The 24694-nt window shown below is 43.4% G+C and overlaps 2 protein-coding genes across 3 annotated transcripts in view; one reads left to right on the forward strand and one right to left on the reverse strand.

Annotated features, from left to right (window-relative positions):
- The window catches only part of FANK1 (fibronectin type III and ankyrin repeat domains 1), a 29270-nt gene extending 18394 nt beyond the window's left edge, over positions 1–10876 (forward strand). The window contains exons 6-11 of the mRNA XM_057505399.1: positions 869–934; positions 6865–7030; positions 9729–9872; positions 10322–10399; positions 10487–10531; positions 10640–10876. Coding sequence (XP_057361382.1) covers positions 869–934; positions 6865–7030; positions 9729–9872; positions 10322–10399; positions 10487–10531; positions 10640–10705 — 565 coding nt within the window. The 3' untranslated portion in view covers positions 10706–10876. The remainder of the gene's footprint in view (positions 1–868; positions 935–6864; positions 7031–9728; positions 9873–10321; positions 10400–10486; positions 10532–10639) is intronic.
- Positions 10877–13331: 2455 nt separating this feature from the next.
- ADAM12 (ADAM metallopeptidase domain 12) overlaps positions 13332–24694 on the reverse strand; it is a 333734-nt gene continuing 322371 nt past the window's right edge. The window contains exons 22-24 of one of the 2 annotated variants that reach the window (XR_008999055.1): positions 20320–20450; positions 17957–18206; positions 13332–15631 (exon numbers count right to left, since the gene is read on the reverse strand). Coding sequence is in view for 1 of the 2 variants with exons in the window: in XM_036898669.2 (XP_036754564.2) it covers positions 18146–18206; positions 20320–20450 (192 nt within the window). In the remaining variant the exon portion in view is untranslated. Of the gene's footprint in view, positions 15632–17005; positions 18207–20319; positions 20451–24694 lie in introns of those variants that run through there. The other variant, XM_036898669.2, reaches the window with a different exon arrangement.

Consider the following 24694-nt stretch of genomic DNA (forward strand, 5'->3'; position numbering starts at 1 on the left):
GTGTTTAAAGCCTTTTATTTATTTATTTTTATTTTTAATTAAAAAATTATTTTTATTAAGGTATCATTGATATATACTCACGAAGTTTTCACAAGAAAAACAATGGGGTTATTACATTCGCCCTCATTATCGAGTCCCCCCCATACCCCATTGCAGTCACTGCCCATCAGTATAGTAAGATGCCACAGAGTCCCTGTTTGTCTTCTCTGAGCTACACTGTCTTCCCCGTGACCCCACACACACCATGTGCACCAATCATAATACCCCACAATCCCCTTCTCCCTCCCTCCCCACCTGCCCTCCCCCACCCCACCCCCTTGGTAACCACTAGTCCCTTCTTGGAGTCTGTGAGTCTGCTACTATTTTTTTCCTTCAGTTTTGTTTTGTTGTTATACTCCACAAATGAGAGAAATCATTTGGTATTTGTCTTTCTTTGCCTGACTTATTTCACTGAGCATAATACCCTCTGGTTGTTGCAAATGGTAGGATTTGTTTTCTTCTTATGGCTGAATAGTATTTCATGGTGTATATGTACCACATCTTCTTTATCCATTCATCTACTGATGGACAATTAGGTTGCTTCCATATCTTGGCTATTGTAAACAGTGCTGTGATAAACATAGGGGTGCATATGTCTTTTTGAATCTGAGAAGTTGTTTCTTTGGGTAAATTCCTAGGAGTGGAGTTCCTGGGTCTGTTAAAAGCCTTTTAAAGCCTGTTCTGCCTTTAAAGCCAGCCGGCCTCTGAAGATGGAGAAGAAAGTGTTGGGAAGATGTGCCTTAAATACAGTGTTCGTTGTTACTGGATTATTGCTGGTGCCTCCTCTTCAAAGCCACTTAAACAGTTAATTTAAATCTGTGTCCTGTAGGCTTGTGAAGATCCTCGTTTCCAATGGCACAGATGTGAATCTGAAGAATGCAAGCGGCAAGGACAGGTAGGCTGTGGAATATGCCCTAAAATGTCCCCATACTTGTGTGATGAGGCTTGTGCCCTGGGGTTTTGGATTTTACCCAAAGAGTCAATCTAGTCTCTCGTGACAGTGCTGAGAGGTGCAGAACTTCCCAAAGGGAAGATGATGGTGATGATGAAAGCGGGCTTTTGTAGGTATTCATGGACTTGCTGTTACAATGCAGATCCCCTCCTAGCGCCCAGCTGCCACTAAGTGCCCAGTGAATGGTAGCCACTGAAGCAGCACCAGCTCTGCGCTGGGCATTAGGTAGTCGGTGCCTGTCGCACCTGGTGGCTCCCTCAGGGCTCCCTTGCGTGTCACCTGACTCTACTAGCTAACTGTTCCCAGAGATGGAAACAGCAAATCACAGTCGCAGAGACGACCCAAGAAAGTCCCCTAAGGTGAAAGGACTCCAGAGCGTTATAGACGTTTAGGAAAAGCGCACGATACTTGGAAACCTATACTTACAGAGATGGAAGAATGTTTTAGGAAGACTTAAAAATAATCACAAGTCTATTAATTAGGTTTACATAACAAGTTAATTCAAATGGACCAATATTTACTGAATGACTACCACATGCGAGGCTCTGTGCTTGGTGCTTGGGAAGAATAGTGACAAAATGCCAAGCCTTCACTGAAGGAGCTTATAGGCCCAAAATATATACAGACCCAAGGTTTGTGAGCTGAAAACTAGTATTTATGAAACACTCATCAGATATACGGTGAACCACAAAGGAAGCATCGATTTCTAATGTTAGAAGGTCCACTGAATTCTCTGGACACAGTGTAGTCAAAGATTTTAAGTGACAACATTTTAAAAAGCCCTTATAAATTTAAAAAGTAGTTTTCCAAATAACTGTCAGGTTAGTGTGGAACAAAGCCATCAACTCAAGAAGTTTGAAAAAAAGTACCAATTTAAAAGGGAAAAGAAAAGAAAACCTTGAGAGGTAGGAAGGAAGTAAGACTTACAAGTAGAAATTATAAAATAGAAAAATTTTTTAAATGTAAGAGCTGCCTCACTGTAAATTAAGAGAAAATAGAAATTGAAAGTGCACGTAACAGTGGTTACAGAGGAAATTTAAGCGTGAAAAGAGAATGGTGCGTTTGACAATTTCATGGAAACAGGCACTTTTTCTGAGAGAATTTACATCACCAAAATCAACTCAAGATGCAGAAAATCTGAAATAACCAATATCCATATAAGAAATTAGAAGATTTATTGAAGGATTACCTCCAATATAAGTTCTGTGGCTTGACTGTTCTACCAATGGGCTCCTTCAGATTTTACCTTGAACTTTTCCAGAGCAGAGAGGAAGCTATAATGCTGCGAAGGATGACTGTGTAGTAAGAGAAAGAAGCTCTTTGTATGTTCATATGCGTGTAGGTACTTATACATCTCTTCTATCCCAACTAAGAGGGTCATGCAGGGGGGTAAGGGTGTCTAGGTTAGGAAATTTCTTATGTGACACTTCCTACTGGTAGACTAAAGGTGAAAAATCTATGTATGTATATATGCAAAACAAAAATTTGGTGTAACTCAGCATCATTACAAGTTAAAAAAAGTATTCTATTTTTTAAAGTGCAGGATGCTTTCAGCCCTGGTACAGTGTGTGGCACATGGGATGACCAGCTTCTGCTGAACGAGTGAGCCCTTTGTGACTGCATCGGACAAAGTTGTTTATCGTCTCATTATCAGCAGTATCATTCTTAGTGTTGACAGATTCCTTTTAAAAATTAGTAGTAAAGCTTTTGAAAGTGGCTGAGAGCTAGATAGCTTGATGTCAAATCCTGATTCCTCTATGGACAGGATGTATGACCTTGGGCAGGTTACTTAACCTCTCTGTACCTCAATTTCCCCAACTGTAAAATAGGGATAATAGAAGAACTTACAGGATTGTGAGCATTTAATGAGTCACTATATGAAGAATGCATAAACATGCCTGGCATATGGTTAATTACAAGTTTTTATATATATATATGTTTAAATTAAAAACATGTACAGTTGACATACTATTACATTAGTACAACATAGTGATGTGGCATTTATATACACTAAAAAATACCATGATAAGTATAATTATCCTCTGTCACCATACCAAGTTATTACAATACTATCAGACTATTTCCCCAGGCTGTACCTTTCATCTGTGGGACTATTTATTTTATGACTGTAAGTTTGTTCCTCTTGATCCCCTTCACCTACATGCCTATCTCTCCACCCACCTCCCTCTGGCAACCACCAGTTTGTTCTCTGTATGTATGAATCTGTTTCTACACGTTATTTCACGATCAGTACTTTGGAGGGCTGGTTAACTCCAGGGAGATGCAAAACGACGAGGCATGGCTCCTGTCCTGCAGATCCCGAGAGAATCAACTTTCAAATACTTGGGCTTAATAAGGAGGCTCAGTAAAGTGGCCAGCTGTAGAGTAAAGAAAAGATTTTCTTTAACAGCAATAGAGTTAATAAAGATAATGCAGGACACCGTAAAAGATAATGTGGGACACAATAAAAATAAAATATCTAAGAAAAGTAAGAAATTTCTATAAAAACTATTGAGAGAGGCAGATTAAAAAAATAGGTGAAACAGGTGAAGGGGATCAAGAGGTAGAAATCTGTAGTTATAAATAGTCCCAGAGACGAAAGGTACAGCCTGGGGAATATAGTCAATAGTATTGTAATATCTGTGTCTGGTGGCACATGGTAACTATAGTTACTGTGCTGAACATTTTGTATGATATGTAATTGTTGAATATCTGTTGTATGCCTGAAACCAATATTATGTGTCAACTATAATTCAATTATAACTAAAAATTAAAAAAAAATCAACTCCAAATAGAACTGTTGCTACCATAAAGGCAGTTGTGTGCATGAGTGATAAATCATGGCTCAGTTAGTGTTACCTGCTTTTAGAGATTTGACAATAAAAAACACTAACTTAAAAATATAGGGACACATACCACATGCCAAATGGCAAGATTGAACATTGTTCAATTTTTTTCTTTTTCAGTTTTTCTTAAATTAATGTATAGGTTCTTTGTGGCCTCAAATGGAATTATTCTTGGGAACCTGTCAAAATGATTTTGTAATTATCTGGAAGAACACATAGATGATAATAGCCAATAAAACTTTGCCAAAGAAGAGTATGGAAAGACCTGCCTTGACAGTAATTAAAATGCCTTATAAAGTTATAGTAATTAAAGTAGTATGATCCTGGTATAATTGGAAAAATGATACCTCGAGTGGAATAGAAATCCCCAAATAGACCCCCGTATCCATAAGAACTTAATTTATGATGATGGAAGTGACACAAACTAATGAGGAAAATGTTAAGAAAATAGGCTATTTGAAGAAAAAAATTAAATCTTAGCTGTATAGCAAGCATCACAATACTTTCTAGATGAATTAAGAATTAAATGTAAAAACAAAACCATAGAAAATGACTAGAAAACACAGTAGTATCTGATCTTATAATGGGAAAGACAAAGCATTGAAAGAAATCACTAAGGAGAAGATTGAGTACCTTTATACGTGTTAGAAAACCTTAATTACAAAGGACCATCTGGGGAAATATTTGCAAACCTTAGAGACAAGTGACTGGCATCTTTAAGATATAAAAGATACTATACATACCCTTGAAAAACCATACACAGAATAAAAAAGAGCAGTTTAACACAAAAGACAATTCATTACAGAATAAACTAAAAAATCAGTTGGAAAATTGTTCAGTCTTACTAGTAATAAAATAAATAAAAATTTCCACCTATCATATTGTGAATTAGAAATGGTAGTACTTTGGTATAGATGAGTAAAATGGGCACTTTCAGATGAAGCTGATAGACGTGTAAATGGAAGCCACCTTTCTGGAAAGCATTTTGGCAGTGTGAATCAAATGCAAGCCTTAACCATTTGCACTGGGCACTTGGTAACGTGCTCAAATGCAGCGCCTTAAACCTTGGGCGGGTGAAGGGCCGAGGGGCTCTCTTCTGGGCGTCTCCAAGAAAGGAAGGCGGCATAAGGATGCAGGGAGGCAGACATCAGTCCCGTTCCAGACCAGCCTGGGCTTGGGCCTCAAGGCTGCCTGTTCCATGTCACTCAGAGACTTTGTAGAATTTTCCTATTGGGATGACCTTCCTGTTTCACCTCCATCTCTTTATTTTGAAAATTTCAAACATTTAGAAAAGTTTGAAAGAATAGTACAATGCACATCTCTGTGCTATAATCCACCTGGGTTTGGAAGTGGTTGACATTTTGCCCTATTTGCTTCTCTATGTTTTCATAAGCTTTTATTTTTGGTTTATTTCAAAGAAATTAGTAGGCATCATAACCCTCCACCCCTCAATACTTAAGTATGTGTGTCCTAAAAACCAGGACATCCACCTGTGTAACCACCATGTCATTATTACATCTAAGACATTTTGCTCTAATCTCTGATACCTCTGATGCTCCAGCCACCCATGCATGTCTCCCCACTTGTCCTCCAAAAGGTCCACCTAGCTTTGTTTGGGGGTGTGGGGTGAGACCATGATCCAGCCAAGGCTCACACGTTGCACATCACACTGGGTGCTTGTGTCTCTTTAGTCTCTTTTATTCAAGACTGGCCCTCTGTTTTATCTTTTAAGCTTTCTCATAGCAGTGACGTTTTGAGGCGCCCAGACCAATTCTTCTATAGATGTCCTGTATTCTTGACTCGCCTAATTGTCTCCTAATTGTGGAGTAGATAGTTAACTTGTTCATTCATCCGTTTGTTTCCAATAAACTTAAAATTAGCTTTAAAGGCTTGATTAGGTTCCAGTCAACATTTTTAGTAAGAACACTTCAGAGCCAGTGGTGTGACTTTACATTGGATCTGTCGGGCCCGTGTGCAGATTGTCCCACAGTGGTTCTAGGTTTGATCATGTGGTTAGGGTGTCACAACTAAAGCTCTCCTTTGCAAAGGTGTAGCTTCCCATTGCAATTAGAAAATAAGCTATGGGGTAATAATTCTGTAGGTACAGTGTGACTATCCTGTTCTCCATTAATCTTTCATCCAATAATTGTAGCATCCACTGATGATCCTTGCCTGAATCAGTTATTTAATTGGGAGTTGCAGAGTGGCTTTCTAATTCTGTGATTCCCTTTATATTTATTAGCTGGCAGCCTTCTGTAAAAAAGACCTCCCCTCATCATCTAGGGATGGACTACATCTCATCCTATAAAGGCAGAGTAAATGTCTACTTATTTTCTTTAAATGCTGGTATTTAGAGAATGGAATTGGCCTAATAGTTATCTCTGTGTGTCAGGTGACTGTTCCTCTATCCCTCTCTTTTTTGAGTATCATCATGGACTCACGGATGTTCTTAAGTCCGATACCTAATAATTACAGTGATTCATTTTTTTGGCGATATAAAATTCACTCCTTTAAAATGTACAATTCAGTATTTTTAATATATTAACAAAGGTTGTGCAATCACAAGTACTGTCTAATTCCAGCATATTTTCATCAGCCTAGAAAGGAGCCCTATACTCATTACCAGTCACTCATTCCCTGCCCCCAGTCCCTGGCAACCCTTAATCCATTCTGTCTCTATGGATTGGCCCTTTCTGACCATTTCATATAAAGGGAATCATAAAATATGTGGTCTTTTGTGTCTGGCTTCTTTTATTTAGCATAGTGTTTTAAGGTTCATCCATGTAGCATGTGTCGATGCCTCATTTCCTCCTTATGGCTGGATAATATTCCATTGCATGGATATGCCACATTTTGCCTATCCATTCATCAGTTGATGGACATATAGCATTTTATATGTCCATGGATAATTTTCATGGCTTTTCCACACAAATGAGAGTTTCTTAGTTTGTGCCAGGTAGTGTAAAGTGTGGACCTGAGCACGGTGACCATACTTACAGCTAATGTCTCCTCTTCCATATGTTGCAGTCTGATGCTTGCTTGCTATGCAGGACACTTGGATGTTGTGAAGTATCTCCGAAGACACGGTGCTTCCTGGGAGACTAGAGACCTAGGAGGCTGTACAGCTCTGCACTGGGCTGCAGATGGAGGCCACTGCAATGTGATTGAGTGGATGATAAAGGATGGCTGTGAGGTACGGGATCTTCAGCTATGCCCATATTATTAAGAACCTGAAATGCTATTCCATAGGGTTGAGGAGAAGCAGCATCTTACATGGATGCCTTTGATTAGCTGAACTTAGAAACAGTGGAGAAAGTTCTCTGACTGATCAGCAAGAAGTTCCTGAAGCCCTGGGAAAAAAGGTCTTTATAGAATTGATGTGATAGTGAGGTTTCAGATTGTCATGGGGGCTCACCTTGCATAGGAAAGAAGAAACAGTGCTGAATCTGGGGCTGGACCTGATGCCTTTCCTACTTTATTTATTCCTTTGCTCATTCATTCATTTCTCTCTTCATTCAATCTATCAACAAAGCTTTATTGAGCACCTACCAGGTGCCAGACACTGTCTTAGGTTCAAGAGACACAAAACTGTTGAGAACTCTCCTAGCCACCATGCTTCTTGTTGCTCTTAGAATGAGGTTATTTTTATTCTTGGTTTGCTTTAAAGATTAGTCATTACAAAAAATTTCCAAAGAGCAGACTGACTGTATCACGAATAGAGCATTTCAGCTCATTGTGTCTGCCTTGAAGCAGGCATGTTGGTCTGCTTTTGGTTTTATGTTATCAGAAAGCACAAATTTGACTTAGCAAAGTAGAATTGGAGTTGTCTGACCTTCTATTGATATTTTGAAGTTGGATAAACCAAATTAGCTCAATTACAGTAACTGCTGATAACTTTGAAAACTACAGTTCAGGACTTGAAAGAAGTTAAATAAAAATTCCAAAGCATGGAAATAAGGAATGATAAACAAAATGCTGCCCTAATTTTGAGTGCCAGATGGTGCAGAGGGCTGAGGAATTAACATGACCTGGAAAATAAACACAACTTGAGAAAAGTCGTGTCTCCTGGCAGTTGCTAGTAGATGTTCTAGCTCATCTCTGAAGGGTGACTGAGGCACCTTCAGTCGAGCCACTCTTCAGTTGAAGAGACGATTTCACCAGCTCTTGCTGCTCTTCTTGGGGGTCTGAGAGAAGGCACCCTCAAAGGAGAAACTCAGTCCTTTTTACATTTATTGCTGTTTTAGTTTTAGAAGCATGCATGGAGATCAGACGATTAACACATGGGTCTCAGTGGTAACCTGGGGCTCCCCTGCCTTGTGTGGGGGTGAAAGCCACATCCCCCTTTTGGTTTGTGCTGAACTCCACTCATGCTCTGGACCCAAAGTCTGTAGTTGCAAATGAAGCTTGACCTTTGCTGAAAGAAGGGCAGGTCTCTGCCATGGACATATAAATACTACAATTTTGGAAATAGAGGCTCTCTGGCCTTCAGATAGGAACACGCTTATTTGGGGGTAAATTCCATCTTCTTCTGTAGCACTGCAGCTACATGAGTGTGTCGCACCACAAATGCCTATGTGGCTGGTGGACAGTGGATCACTGGTGTCCACACGAGCCCTCCATGCCCTGTGGCAGATGGTTTTGCCTGCTGTGGAAGACTGTAGGAGGGACTCGGAGCCAGGCGGGGTGTTGCGGCTACTCTCTTCTTAAGTATAATGATTTTATGCTGAGAGTGACTGACTTCCGTGGGAAACCATTTCTACATTTCATGAGCCACATGGACTCAGGCATATGACTTCTCTGAGATTTGGTTTAATCATTTGTAAACCGGTAATGAAACCACCTACCCTGGCTTAACCCTCAGGGCCAAAAGAGAAAATGTGTTGGAAACCATCTGAAGCACCATGTGACATAAGGCGATTATTTTATTATTATTTAATTATCATGGAGCTTGCTGCCCAGAGGTTGCTATCTGTCTGAGGGAGAGCTGCAGATCCTAACAGTTTGCTGCAGATAATCTCATACATACAAATGACCTGAAATGTCGCAGGGACCTACAGGCGGTTCTGTTTGTTATTCCATTGTGATGCTTTATTAATGCTACAGATATCTTTGAGTAATTCTGTAACAGAATTAGGTGTGCGCCTGCACACACACATGTATATGTTTACTTCAGTGTCATTCTTCATGGATAGATGAGGCCGTCAGTGGAATTGAAGAAGGCAACATTTATACTTTCTTATTCTAAAATATGTCTTTTAAAATATATTGAGAGATCTCAGTTGTTAGATTATTGGGAAATAGCCATCTTATTATCAAGCAAAGTATGATTAGAGAAAGCATTAGGTTGGCTCATTTTTCAGGTTGGAATTCATGGAAAATATCTGGTTGCTTTGTATTTATCCCACCTGTAGGTCTCCAGCGTAAGATTAATATGAGTTGATAAGTGTAAGTGTGTCTGTATATATTACTGTCTAAAGATTTAAAACTGCTTACAAAGATGCTTAAAAGTTAGCAAAATGAGCTTTATTAAAAAAACAGGTGAGAAAAGTGAGAGAAAATGAAGTAGGGGGCCCATGTGGACGTGGTAAAGTAAGGAGACGAGGTCCCATTCATTTTTCTATCCCATCTTTTCTGCATTTGAACAAAATGTTGATGGAGATGCCCCTAGAAGCCCTGGGTCTCAGCACCTCCTGAAGGGATGTGCACACAGCTCTCCCTGCAGATACACGGGAATTCAATTACAGCACAGGCTAGCCACCTCTCACCGAGGCTAGAAAGACTGCTATCTAAATCAGGGGAATGTGGGCAAGTGAACATTCTTTAAAGTTTCTGATGAATCCTTTCAAAGAAAGGAACCTGGACTAAGAGCAGTTCCTCCTTGGGCGTCACAGGTAGACGCCGTGGATGCTGGCTCAGGATGGACCCCGCTCATGAGAGTCTCTGCAGTCTCAGGAAGCCGGAGGGTAGCCTCTCTGCTGATTGAAGCGGGGGCAGACGTGAACGCCAAGGACAAAGATGGAAAGACCCCTCTAATGGTATGCTGTTCTTCGGGAAGCAGTCTGGCTTTACGGGTAGAATTAAAGTCAGAGCTTCTATAATTAGGCAATTCCTGTTCAGTGTGAAGGCACCCAGTACGAGCCCCGGGTTTTGGTTGCCTATCTATTCTCCATCGGCCTGTTAACAGAGGTGTGACAATGCCACTATCATATTTTACAACGACGTCTTTAAGGATTCCCAGCCCCAGTCCCCAGGGCCATTGCAGGATCAGAACGGATCCGTGAGAGCGAAGCGAGGGCCGCTTTCTGTAGCGCAGGGAGGGGCAGAGTGCACCGCGCCCGGCCTTGCAGCTGTCCTGGCTGCTGTGAGAGTACCTCCCGCCCCATGGTGGCCCTGCGCGCTGCCCGACCTGCTTGCCCCGGGCACGCCCTGGCTGCTCCTGGGCCCTCCGCAGACTTACTGCCCCCCACTGCCTTCTGTGTTTCAGGTGGCCGCGTTAAATAATCACGAAGAGCTAGTCCAGTTACTGCTCGACAGGGGGGCAGATGCAAGTGTGAAAAATGAGGTAAGTCACTCCATCTGCAATGCACCTCAGGTTTTTCCCTGGAGGAGATGAAAGAACATACATAATTTGTGTCGTGTCCTCTTTCAGTTCGGCAAAGGCGTGCTGGAAATGGCCAGAGTGTTTGACAGACAGGTTGGAATTGTTCTTTGTGCCTTTCAAGGCTCATTTTGTAATCCTTTTCAAATTAAAAAGCAAACAACCCGAACCTTGGATTACATTCACCTGTTTGTGTTTGTTTAGAATGTCGTCTCCTTATTAGAAGAAAGGAAAAAACAGCAAATGCCAAGGAAGTCGTCTGTCCGTTGACCAGGGCACCGCTTACTCCCAAAGCCAAGTGAAACAAAGCAAAACAGGACTGAACCGGAGGTGAAATTCGGCGACCTCGAAGGCTATACGCTTGGTAATTTATTTAGTCGAAGACTCACAGTGACTTTTGTAATGTGCAACTGTTCCCACTTTGAAATACATCTTTTTTCCTAAGCACGTGCGGCCGTGGAGTCCTCCTTGGGTGTGCACAGAATGGGGTGGGGTGGGGTTTCTAGCACTTGAGCCTTTTGGAGTTAGACATGAGACAAAATATTTATGTACCGGAGCTGCACAAACATACACGCAGCCCCCACTCCCCGCGCCTGCCCCCGCGCTGTCCTCGGGGCCCCTCTGGGACCGTGTGGACATTCTTTCGCTCATGTGTTTTCAGTTATGTGCTTCCCTCCGTCCACAGGCCTCCCAGGCCGTGTTGCCAGGCTGGTGTCCTCTCCCGGAGGGACGCTCCCCCTAAAAGCCTGGGGGGCCATGTGAGAAGTTTTCTCCTCAGCTGCTGGCCTCACATCAAAGTGAAAAATACATATTTCAAGACTCCAGCGCTGTTCTGTGAGAGGTGCCTGGTGGAGGGGCAGTCTTTTTAGGGCAGGCCTGAGAACGTGTTTGCGTATACTTATGCCCTGACAGTGAAAGACCTCGGCGGCTGGCGTGTCAATGATTTTGCCAAACAGAAGTATATTAAATTTAGTTTTCAGAGCAGGAAGGTTTTTGATGCTGATCACGCAGTTTGGAGACAAGCAGGCGTTAACCAACTGCAGCTAGGCCTGCCGGATGGGAGCTTAGGCACAAACATGGCGGAGCTTTAGCTCAGCAGACACACTTAAAAATCAGCACAGTGAGCTGGCGGACCACATGCATTTTGAGTCTCCAGAGACAAGCTGGTTCACGCAGGACCGTGAGAGGCTCCACCCTACAAAGTCTGTGCAGGAGTGGGATTTTTTCCATAAGGCAAGACTGAAAGGGAATGCCGAGTCCAAGCTAAGGGGGAGGGGTATGGAGACAAAGCACCCCATCAGTTTTATTGCTGTTGGCAGTTCTCAGCTTTATTCCACGTAGTTTATAGAACAGCACCTCAGGAGTGGGATTTGTGGGTTGCAGGCAGTTCTTTCTCTAGATATCAGTGTTTCTACCTTTTATATGCATGTGTATTCCTTAAATTTGCTAGATTAATTTCTAAAATTTCTCCTTCATCCCTTCCTGTTGATAAAAGCTTGGCAAGACTGTCCCATCCCCCTGACTGAATCCTCGGCCATACAACGGGGCTGACTTTGGTCAATAAAATGTGAGTGGAATTGGCTCCTCTCTGAGCAGAAGCTTTAAGAATCCCCATGTGTCTCTCCTCTCTTGCCAAAAGACCAGCTGTGACTCAGATGGAGGCCACTCATCAGCCCAGGGCCCCGAGAGAAGACCCAAAGCTCCCCGAGAATGGACGTGACGTGTGAGGGAGGCACAGTCCTTTCATGTTTTAAATCGCTCAGATTTAAGAGAGTTTGTTATCGCCATATAACAGAGATGACTTGTTATAGCCAAAAATGCCCCTAAGGTCCTTACATTATTTGTGAATTTAATTTTCTGTAAACAACACTAGCATCTCTCACATCTCATCATTGATTCAGATTTTTGAAAACTCAGGAATGGATACTGCATCTCAGCAAACTTTTTAGCATCTCTGGTAATCTTAATATAGCATCTTCACCTACAATCTATCAGTTTGGTGACTTGGGTTTGATTTTAAAATATTGAACCATCCTTATATTCCTGATCTAATCTCATTGGGTCACAGTGAGCTGCTGGATTCTGTATGCTCATGTGCTGTGTGCATTTGCTTTTTATCTTTTTCTCCTTAATGAGATTAGACGGTGGCTTGTCTTATGTTTTAACTTTCCCAAGGAAACAACCCATGGTTGTCTGTACCATTTGGAATGTGAGTTTTACTTTGTGGCTTAATATACAAAATTATTTATGTTATACAATTATTTTTCCCTGAGGCACTTTGAAAGAAGGAATATTCTGTATGCTTGGGGTATCTCATTTGTCAGATAGCAATTTGATTTACATTATCAGCTATGTTTGAGGTCTTCTGCATATTACTGCCTGCCTACTTACTTTGTCACGAATGGAGGGTGGTAAGAGTAAAGACCCCTTGTTACCCTTCTGCATATCTATTTTTCTTTGTATTTTCTGCAGTTCTTTATGGAGTTGGGTGCTATTTAAAAAAAAAATTGTAAAACGATTTCCTTTATACTCAGATCCTCATTTTGAGTAAGCCTGATGTAAATGTTTCTACCCCTGCTTGCTTTCTAAGTTTCTCTCTTCTGTAAATATATCTCCTACTTCCACCCCCCACTCCCACCCCACCCCTTGTATATATGAAAGGGTGGCTTCTTTCTCCTTGTCCCCCCATCTAACTGGCTGTGGGTTGGCACCATGCATCTCCTGATGCAAACCCCCACCAAACCCCCAGCTCACCAGTCTTTTTAGCTTCTTATGTACTCTTCCAAAATTTCCTTATGTATCTATAAATGAATGAGAATATAGATTCATTTTTCTTTGGGGTTCCCCCTCCCCATTTTTGTAACATTCTCAGCAATGAATGAGACATGTCTTTACCTGTATACCATTTATTGGATATAATATTCTTAACAATGACTTTTTTCTATGGAAATAGCAAGTTGTGTTACCTGTAGAACCCCAATATGAGAAGTGCATACAAAAGTAACAGACTGTAACATAAAAAGACATGTGAAAAAATTAGCAAACTGAAGCATTATAAATGGATGATGCCCTAAAAAATTAATGTACTGGTTGAGTAGCTGTAACTCTGTACGGTGCTGAATAGCCTGTAGCCAAGTTTTAAAGAGTTACATTTAACAGTTGTCACACACGTTTCAAGAAAGGACCTGCCCAACAACTTCCCAATCTGACCCGACAGAAGGTACAGGAGAATAATTAGCTCTGCCACCCTTGTCCTGCCTCAGATGTTCTGAGAATATTCTGTCTGATTTGATGTGTTTTTTCTATCACTGCCCTACTTAAGTACTTGCTCATAGGCTGTGAACTTAGATGCCATCCTATTTAGGTTATTTGTACAACTAAAACGGACACAAAATATTTATTCTGTCTGGATTTAAACTGTGCTAAACTGACTGAAAATCCGTCTTATGGAAGGAGAATCACAGGGAGGGCACAGGACATGTTTTTTGAAGATGTGGGAAATTAAGGTGGCTTACGTGGTACTCAACCCAGAAGAGATGAAGCACACGGAGGACTCCTCTGTGTGTTAAGTCTTCTGGATGTTGCTACCCATTACTGGACATTATAACAATTTTAGACGCAGTGTTCCTTCTCCTAGTTTTTCTCATATTAAGCTCTTATCACTGGGCTATAAGCCGCCATTACTGTCCCAAAAGTAAAGAGGGGATTCTCTTTATGAAAAGCAGGGAAATGGCTCATTCATATGTAGGTAAATAGCTTCTGGAAGCCCTCTGTCTGCGGGGAAATGGTTGTCAGCCTGGGGCTCATGAGTCTTTCTTAGTGTGTTACTTGCATCACTACCTGAGTTTTCAAATTTGTTGAAAAGAAATAGGTGTCAGTGGGGGCTGTGAGTGAAGAGGACTTTGCAATCATAGGGAAACTGACCTTCTGTGACCGATTCTCCCTTCTAGTTAGAATTATCTTAAGGGGGAGGTCACTGTGCCTGTGGGAGGGCCTCTGCCACATACAGGGCTGGTGGGGGGAGCTCCGAGCTACAGTCCCGGAGGAGGGCTTTGGGTGCCCAAGGGATGGACTTGTGGTTGCTGTGGGCACAGCGCTTGGTCAGGGACAGGAGCATCAGCAGCCCGGTGGCCTGGGGGAGGGACTGTGTGTGGGTGGGAAGGGGAAGCAGAACTCCGCTAGTCTCGGCTGCCTGGGTGCACCTGTGTTTACGGGCCTGCTCCTGCATGCGGTGGGGGGGAGGAGAAGTGTCATAGTGTGTGAGGCCACAGCCTGAGTCCCAGCCAGGGTCAGCACCGGCAGACGGTTTACCTGGGTCCCTGGGGTTTGACTGGGTCACTTTGCTAGTAATGAGGCGCATCTCCAGAGCCAATCTGCCCTGGGCCTCCTGGTCCCACAACACCCAGTGGAGCCGTCCGCAGCAGCAGTTTGAAATGAACTAAGTCCCAGGAGGAGAGACTGCAAGGTGGTCAGTTTGCAGGGGAAAAGGAGAAAGACCCGGCCCAGCTGCGCAGGCATCCCAGGTGTTCGGTTCTCAGGGTCCTGGTGGCTCAGAATGCTCGGTAAACATCGGGGGCGATGGCAGGAGGATGCCTGGGCATTCAGCCGGCCCAGCACCAGGCTCTTTTAGCACCATGGGAGATCACAGTCTCCGAAGAAACAGACTGACACTCATCTTTTGTCGGGGGTGGGGTGGTACACTGATGTGTTGATTTGCCAGAGAACGATGGCCTGTGGTTTCAGCCTGAGAATTCCTAACAAAGTTAAGAAGGCAGAAAAATGTCCCCCCTGAGACTCATCAGGAGCAAGTATTCTCATGTAGTTTAATCTGTTGCTTTTGTGGGTTCTGTGATGTCATTCCACATGTGTAAGCTGGAAAAATTCACACTGGGAAGTGTAACCTCTGTGCGTGGTATTCTGACAATGGAAAATTCTACGCACTCTTTCTCCTGATTGCTCTGCATCTGATTCCCTGTGTCAGGGAAACAAACTGTGGTAGGACATTTCAGGAGCTAAACTTTTAAACAGAATGTTTGAAAGAGCAGCCATATACTTCCCAGTGAAGTGGGGGTCCCAGAACCTATAGCTTTAATAAGACGAAGAAAAGTAACTACCCTCAGGGCCTACTTTGTGTCTAAGCACACTGACTTTCTCAGTGATGGCCTTATAAGCTGAAGTCAACTCCATTATTCATGCCTATAAAAATTTAAAAAATATTAAAAAGAGACTGCCATTGAAATATAAGTATTGATTTTTTTCATCATTTATGAGGATATTAAAGGGGGAGGAATACTCCCTCCAAGAAAACCTGGCTACTGGTTGCTTCTCTAAGTTATAATAAAATGAAAGTTATTGCTAGATATGCTTCATTTGATAAATATTGCATCTTGGAAACAGTGTCCCTTTAATAATATCTGCATATTGCAAGGGGATATTAGGTTTAAATATGTTCTTATCCAGAAATAAATTGCGTGGCTCTATAAAAGCAGTTAGTACTGTGGAGAGAGGGATGTGTCATCAGCCGCAGCCCCAAAGTGGCCACTGATGACATGGTGTAAGATCACAGTGTTAACCTCTTTTAGTATCAAACAATTCCTGGTTCTCTGAAATAGAGGTACAGGAATTATAGCTAAGGACAGACTCCCGCCAACACACAAAAAAGTTCACATCCTCTTCTGTGCAACAGGGAGAGAGGCAAAAATATCAGATGAAGGGGCTGGGGACCTATAAAGACAAAACCCACATAATGCACCATAAAAATTCTGTAAACTTTTCAATAGTATATGTTTTGGCCTTCCTACAATTACCAAGTGTAATATCAGTTACAGTAATTCTGTACGTATTCATCAGCAGTAATATTTTCTAACATGGCTTTATATTTTAAGAAATCAATAGTTGTAAAATAAGCAGATGCACGCTATGGGAGTTGGAATGTATTGGAACTGGGTTCCCTTCTGTGTGTGTGCTGGTGATGTGGATTTAGTTTATCCATGACCACGAATACTGTGTTGCCTAGATGCAGGAGGTGGGTATGGGGAGAGTTAGGTGCAGTCTTGTTTTCCGGAAGGCAAACCAGGATTCTTGGTAGGTCTGTCTTTCTGCTTCCAGGCATAGGAAAACCGTTGAGATGACCCCAGATGCAGTCTTTGTCACAAAATAGCAGATGATGGAACTGTTGTCAGTTACCTTCTAATGTGATAGTCATATATGATCCCATGAGAAGATAGAGGCACAATGGTGTTTTACCTTGTCTGAGTATTTTTGTAATTTTCATGCCTTTAGACACAGGTGTCTTCAAGACCTCCTTGTGAAAATGGCTCCCAAGTCAGACATTTGAAGAGTTTTAGGGTTGAGGGGCTGCTGCCCAAGACAGCAGTTCATGAATATTTAGGATTAGGAAACTGATCTTATCACATCCTGTCATGCTCAACAGGTAGGTTGAAAGTTTTTGAGAAATAGAATCAGAATTTACGCTAAAAACATCTTTTAGAGATTCCTGTAGCCAAGCCGGGAAAATAGGATGCCCCAAAGAGAATTTACCAGTAACTTAATGATTCTCTGTCCAATATATCTAATAAAGAGCAGACATAGCCCATGCCAGGGAGTGAGCATAGCATTTCATTTGATTGTAGTTTTTGCAAGCATAGGGCGTCTGCCTAATTTTAAATACGTTGAACCTTGTAATAAAAGGATACTTTTATCTACAAAATTGGTTTACAAAATCTGGTTACTGGTTCACACCTGAAAATAGTTATGGTTGCATGGAAAGCCTCATCTGTCTGTGCACAGAATCATGGCATTACAGTTGAGAAGACAAGATGGACACTTGCTCAGCCCCGAACAGTGCTGGGGGTGGAGGTCTGCAGAGCCTAGGCAGTAGCTTTCCTGTAGAAACCACTTTTCCCATTTGAAATAAGGTGCAGATGCCAGTGCTCTGTAAAGGGCGGCCAGGAAAAGTGCTGCTGGTATTTCCATAAAGCAGACGTCTTTGCTTGCTCTCCAAGTGGGCTCAGGGTCAGTGAGCTCAAGGTCAGATTTCTGCCTGGCTGCACAGTCTCTATCTTGTTGTGCCCACACTTTAGAATTTCTTTCTGTAACCTGCTTCTCCCTAAAGCTCCCCAGCCTCTCCAAACCCTTCCCTGTTATCCTGGAGCTTCAAGGGATACGGCCTCTGGTAGGTGACAGGGCCCAGGGTCTCTCCGAAAGCCAAGCCCCTGCCTCTGGCCCAAGGGTACGGGTTCCAGAATATCATTCAAGCTTTTTTCTACCTGGGTCTCTTGAGCTGTGTCTGGTACCAAAACCACAGCCATGGGTGGATGGGGACCCGCTCTCCAATAAGGCCTTGATCATAAAGTAAACACCCTGTGCAGAATCCCATAGAGCATGGTATGTCAAGTTCACTAAGCTCTTGAAAGCACAAGGAGCCTTCCTTCCACGGAAAACTCAGGGATGGTAAAAATGCCCATGACAGCGCACTGCGCTGTAACAAGCATTCTGCATAAATTAATAATTTACAAGTACCTGAGCAAGTATACAGAGCACCATAGCACACAGCACAGCACCAATGGCGGCAGCTCAAAGTTCTTAAAATAATGGTGTCTTCCACATTAAAAAATTTCTAGAAGTTGGTACAAAAAATAACTCCAACTGGAGTTGAAAGATAGTGCAAACTTCTGTCTTCACTGTTGATAAAAAGTGTTGGCTTGTTTCTCACTTAGTATAGGCAGTGTGGGTGGGTCTGGGCAGTTGATGTGTCTGTTTAGGAGCAGGTCTGCATCAAGAGCAGGCAAGAGAGGAGAGAGAAAATTAGAGGCCTTGAAAGCAGTTTCTGAAAAGACAGACATCAGCAGGTGCACGTCTTTCCCTGCATTCTGATGGGCTTCCAGGATCAGACAATCCACCCCCCACCCCCCTACCCCCAAACACACACACACACACTGGGGGCTGGAGACACTCTAGCTTTTGGTTGCAGATTTGGTTGCAGATTGCATAAAGGACCTTGCTTAGAGTTGTGAGATTTCCAGCGGTCTGCAACAGCCAACCACTAGAGGGACCCTCTCCAAAGCTATACCTCCCACCCACAGGTCGACTCAAGAACAGCGCCATTCAGTAGAAAAAGTGTGAGCCACATAGGTAACAGCATTTTCTAGCAGCCACATGAAAAGAGTAAAAAGAACTAATTTAGTAATAAATTTCATTTAACCCAATACATCCAGACTAATAGTATTTCAATATAAAAAGTTATAGTTGACATTTTTGGGGTGCAAAGTTCTTAAAATCCAGTGTGTATTTGCACTCACAGCATATCAGTTTTTGCCAGCCACACTCAGCCCACGGCCAGTGTATTAGCACAGCTCTGGGAGCAAAGCTGGGCAGGTGGGATCCCTCAAATACCAATGTGCAGAGCATTCTTCTCCTGCCAGGACACGACCCAAACTGGCTTGCGCCGGTGTCAGCCCTGGCAGAGGTAAGAGAGGCCACTCTGCTTGAGCGCATCTAACAAGAGGGCCCGCCCGTGCCCATGTCAGGCAGTGCTCTTTCTTTTGAACAAGCAGAGTAACTAACTTCAAGATCAGCATACCAACCACGATGAAATAATCAGTGTGCGCTGCAACTTTTCTGCATTGATGCAGGCAGGAATTAAACCACTGTCCTGACGCTTTGACTGGCTTTATCTCTGAGATTTATTAGGCAGCTATCTCTTTCACAGGCCAAACATTTTTCCCAAAAGCTGTAATGAAATTGCTAACATAGGCCCTCCCCTTCAGAGACACTGAATCATTGAACTCAGGGCCTGGCCAGCCACCACCTTTAGTTGTTTTGTGCTGATAAAGTTTCCTGCCAGGGGGGCCTGCGAGTCCGAAGAGCGTTCTGGCGGAGGGTTAACCAGTCTGTGCGCTGGTGAAGGTCTGCCCCCTGGGGGGAAGGCGGAGGCCTGGCTCGTAGCCTTTGTCCGTTCCCATGGTATAAATATTCAGGCTCCCACCCTGACCTGACCCACCATGGAAGAGAAACCGCCATCACACAGTATGCCCACCACACAGAGATAACAGGTACATGCAACCTCGAGAGCAGAGATAATGGTAAAACGTACTAAAAAATGGAAGTAGTTTATATCATTGTAAGTTTATATAATTGAATAGTGGCTACCTAGGTTTAACACCTAGCTTCCAAAATTCCTGGAAACTTAATAGCTCTCAAGAACCAGGGTGGGCTGGGTCCAGCACCCCACCGAGCCGACCTCCCTGCAGAAGTTAGGATTCAGGACTATGCCTTCCTGGTCCTCTGGGACAGGGTCCGAGAGGACCACAGCTGGGGAAAGGGCTTTGATGGGGATTTCTTTTGTTAGTTGTAATGGAGAAGCTCCCAGCCATCCCAGGTCTCCTCCTGAAGAGCAGCTGCTTTAGGCTAACTTCTGATAGTCCCCTTAGGACTCTCTCTGACCTCCCCACTCCCCTCATTCCCTGAGACCCCAGAGATTGGGCAGAGTCTATCAAGGACTAGGTGAACTTTTGGAGGCAGGTGCCCAGCCTTCCTAACATCCTACCACTTGGTAGCTTCTCTTCTTCGTCTCTTTGGAGGTCATGGCCTGGCCTGTATCCACAGCTTCCCAAGGTGCACCGTCTAGTTCCACTTGATCTTGCTCTCTTGGGGCCACTGGGGCCACTGCTGAGAGCTACAGGGTTATGCCTGTGCTTATGAGCTCACGACGCCCTCCCTGTTGCTGATGTATCTGCCCTCGCACCTGTTTCATGCTGCTCCCAGGTGCAGGAAGTGCAGGCCATGTGGCCTAGACCAACACACCCAGGTGCTGACGTGGCTTGAAAAGCATGGGTTGGTGCAGTTCTGGGGAGAGAGAGAGGGCATTGCTGCGTTATACCCACCTGATGGGCGCGAGGTGGAGCCCGGACTCCTGCTGTCCCAGGGGCCTGGCTGAGGCGCTGGCAAGCCGCGTGGTCTTGTTCAAAGGATCTGCAGGCAGAGGCTTCTGAGGAGGGTTTGGCTTATGAGTTCCCTGCAACCAACCACAAGATGATGCATGAAAACCCATCTCTGTGAACTGTGACAAGACACTGACCTCAGGAGCCTTTGGCGTCCCCTGAAAACTGGGCTATGGACAGTGGTAAGTTGCTGTGGGCACAGACTTCATTTCCTGAGGAAACCTTCTGAATTTGGTCCTCTCACTACACAGGTAAGTGGGGTGGGGGGTGCAGAGCTTTGCTATCTTCCTGCCAAAATTTTCTCTAACACTTAAATGATTTATCACAGACACTCAGACGAGAGCCTTCAGATACCATGCTGCTCCCAGGCCTTGGGAGGCTACTCGATGCTGGTGTTTCTGGGTCAAGGCTACTCAGGCGATGGGAGCTTCCCTGTGGCTGTAGGCGTCTTGTCAATTCATAAAGACCAAAGAGGATAAGGTGGCAAAAATCTTTTCAAATATCACATTTGTTTCTTCAGATTTTTCAGAACCATGTAACAGAACTTCCCCCTTGGTGTAGGATCAATCTACCAAATATTGTCCCAGATTGCTTGATGAAATGCACCCAAGTTCTTCTCCCAAAATACTTTCTAATAATTAGTTCAAAGAATAACAAACGCATGGCAAGTGTTGCCCAGAAGGAAAACCTGAGATACAGTGGTTTGAGGGACAGCTCTGGCTCTAGAAGGAAAGTCATGGGAAGATGCCTCATTGACCAGAGACTAGTTTGGGAGTCAGCAGCAGAAGAGCATGAAGGGCAGATGTGAACTGGGGAGTTATTCTCCCCTGGGTTTTATCCAAAGGCCACTGCTTTGGAACTTGTGCAAGTCACTTGACCTCTCTGAACCTCAATTTCTCCCTCTGCAAAATGGGAGAAAACAGGCCTATCTCATAGTATTGTTAGGCAGACTAAATAAAATAGTGCATAGGAAGCTCCCAGAACATTGGTGACAATTATTAATTACATCAGCTTCTCCTCATACCACAAATTTAAAAAATGTTCAATGGAAATAGTAGAAAAGCAACAGAAACAGTAAAGCCACAAGTCACTTGTTCTCTCAGGTCCTCTCCCGTGGTAGCCGGGGGAGGCGGTTTCCTGGAGCTGGGTTGGGAGGTCAGCTAAAGGTCGACGGTGCTCGCGTCGGGGGCCCAGGTTGGACACGGTGCCAAGACACCTGCTGCTCTGGTCCTTGGAGCCTAGAAGAACTCGCGAACGCACAGTAAGTCTGCGGGAAATGGTGCCAGAACCTCAAGGGAGACAGGCCATCCTAATGAGCAAGTGATGGAATACATCAACCTAGGACTCAGTATCCCATCCACCCAGGAACTCTCAAGATGATCTTAGAACACTTGAGTTGAATTTCTCTCGGTACTTACCCCACTAAAATCACATTTCCTTAGCAGTCTGAGCTAGGTTTAAAGAATGCAACAACATAACATAAACAAATACCATTTAACACATCTTTTGCAAAGTCAAGGAAGGCAGCACACAAGTTGATAAACCTGTAGGGAAAATATGCCAAGCTGAAACAGTGGGCAAATTGGACGAGGATGGAGCCACCGAGCAAGTGCCGTTTCGACACTGTTCTCCTTAAAGGAAACATTCACAGTCTGTGACATAAAATTGAACACATTCCTTAGCCAGGAATAATTAGCACATAATGTCCCCAAGAGCATGAGCACTAGGTACTGTTTGTATATTTACTTAGTATCGGGTTTGTATGTTCTACAATATACAGAATATATGGTTTGCATATTCAGTTAGGCTCTGCTCTTACCAGCTCTGTAAGCACACCGAAGTTATTTGTGTAATTTGTAGACAGGGGATGATAACAGTACCTTCCTCATCACCTGGATGTGAGGATTAAGTGAAATATTACCTGGAGCTCTCTTCACCTAAGTAAAGCTCTTAGCACAGGGCCCAGCACCCGTGTCCACTGAGTGACTGTTAGCTGTCCTGCTCTCTTATGGCCATTACTGATGGAGGGAATTTACCATCTAAAAGCACCGTAACCCTACCATCAAACTCTGGGTAATAACTGTGATCATAAATCAAACTCCATTTCCTATAAAGTGGCAGAAAACTATGAGCATGATATTAGTGTGTAATGTAAAAATGAATGTACGCACCCATAAAATTGAAGGACTTTGAGGATTAAATAATTCATTACTAAATGATACTAGTTTTGCTGCTAAGTATGAATAAGTACCTAGTCTTGGCAATAAAGATAATGTCAGGTTTTTATTGCAGTGCTGGAGAAAAAGTGAGCTATATGTTACAATGTATCACAATATATTTGGATTTATCATGGAAACTGAGGAGGTAATTAGGTCGGCCATTCCTTTCGGTTTGCCTGGGACATTCTCAATTTACATTTATGGCCCTGTTTAATTATTAATCAACTCTTTCAGATGTGTCCTCCTTGAGAGGGTAAATTATACAGTCACCATAGTGATACAAGCACAAACAGTTGAGATGTTGATTGAAAGTTTGACTTTAAGCCTGGGGATTGGCCAAGGCACCAATCAGCTGCCTAAGTAAGATGCCAGCTTCCGACCAGGCCTAAACGAGACAGAAGGGCACAGTGGAGTTAGTGAAAGATGGTGCATCCTCACTTCTTGGATCTCAGGCATGAGATGTGGAACCCATGAAATATTTGGGACGAAGCACTAGCTGTGCATGCTTGGATCTTGGGGGAAAGAGTAGAATTTCCACACTGTCTTTCAGACATTGCTTTTCATGCTGCCTTTGCAGAACTTGCACCTGGGCTTCCCCAGAGAAGACCAGTCCAGCCTGGCCACAAAGAGTCGTCCAAACGGAACCGAGAAACAATTCCAGGCCAGACTGCTTACACTCAATAAATATTCCTTCAGCGTATGTGTTGCTGAAGTGAGCACAAAAAATATTCCTGTAGAATTAATTTCATTTTAAATGAGAAAATGAGAAATTCACATCTCCATTTCTCTCCCTTTCAACTTCTGGATAGTGGAGAGAAAAATCAAGATATGCTATTAAACAGAGTTCTTCCATCTCTGCATTTTCTGCTCAGGTTCTAGCAATGGCAACATATTTCAAATTTTTTATAGAGTTGATAACAAAATTTTAAATCCAAATATAACCCTTTGCCTTACCATCATATAAAGAATTCTCAACTGTTATCTACTTCTGCATGATAAGAGTGTAAGTGCACTCTGCTTATCCAGAGAGATCTCCACGGGGAGACCAGATGTCACCCCAGGAACATGCCAGAGATGCCACACTGATCCCTGACCAGTGCATGCAGGGCCAGGGGCAGAAACACTGAGCACTGTGCATCCTCAGCCTAGCTCTGCCTGTGAAGAATATACACTTGTGATACACCAAGATCAACTGGTTCTCAGGGAAATGCCTCGATTTCTTTCATTCTTTAGTCAGAAAAAGCAGGGGTCTTAACAAATCTGCTCTTTTAAAAGAATACTCTTACACCTAAGATGGCCCTGGTCCCTTCTCTCCAAAGCTACCTAAAAGCAGTAAAGAAAATGCACAAAAAGAAGCAAAACTCCATCTTTGAGGAAAACTTAGCACCCGAAAGAATGCATGTGAAGAGGATCCACAGGAAAAGACCATGAGAAAGGATGCCTGCCATGGCCACATCAACAGGGTACAGAATGGGTACCAGCCACCCTTGTTTGCAACAGGAGTGGGGAGTAAGAAGGTAACATGATGTGTCAGGGCTGAGCAAGCAGCAGTACAGGTGGGCCCAGCCCTCGGCGCCAGCCTGGAGCAGGTGAGGAGACCCTGCAGAGTGTGTGCTGAAATCAGGGGAGGCCGAACTACCGTCATCCCTCAAAGCCCTCTGTCCTGTGGCCCCTGTGAGGCACATGACTGGGACCTGGCCCTGAGCATTGGACTACTTTCCCCCCCAATTGTCCTGTGACTGATTTTCCAGGAAGAAATCCCCAGCTTTGAGGAGGATTTTAGACCCACTAAACAAAACAAAAGAAGGAAGGGGTCATGAGAAACAAAAGGCAAACTAAGAACCGACCCTGAGAAAGTGTTCACAGAAGTCAATGAAAAGAGAAAAAGAGGAATAAAAAATAAAACAGTTAAAACCCAGGACAAAAATAGTACTGAACCCATTCAGGGCTATGAGGTCCTGCTTGAGATGAATGAGCAAAAGTTCTAGGGGGTTAGACAGTAAATGACAGATAAAGACCACAGATAAAAGGTGATACAACATATACATAAATGGTGTCACTTAGGGAGCTGAGTAAAGACAGAAAAAAATACCCAGATT

The sequence above is a fragment of the Manis pentadactyla genome, chromosome 8, assembly GCF_030020395.1.
Source record: "Manis pentadactyla isolate mManPen7 chromosome 8, mManPen7.hap1, whole genome shotgun sequence".
Taxonomy (NCBI): Eukaryota; Metazoa; Chordata; class Mammalia; order Pholidota; family Manidae; genus Manis; species Manis pentadactyla.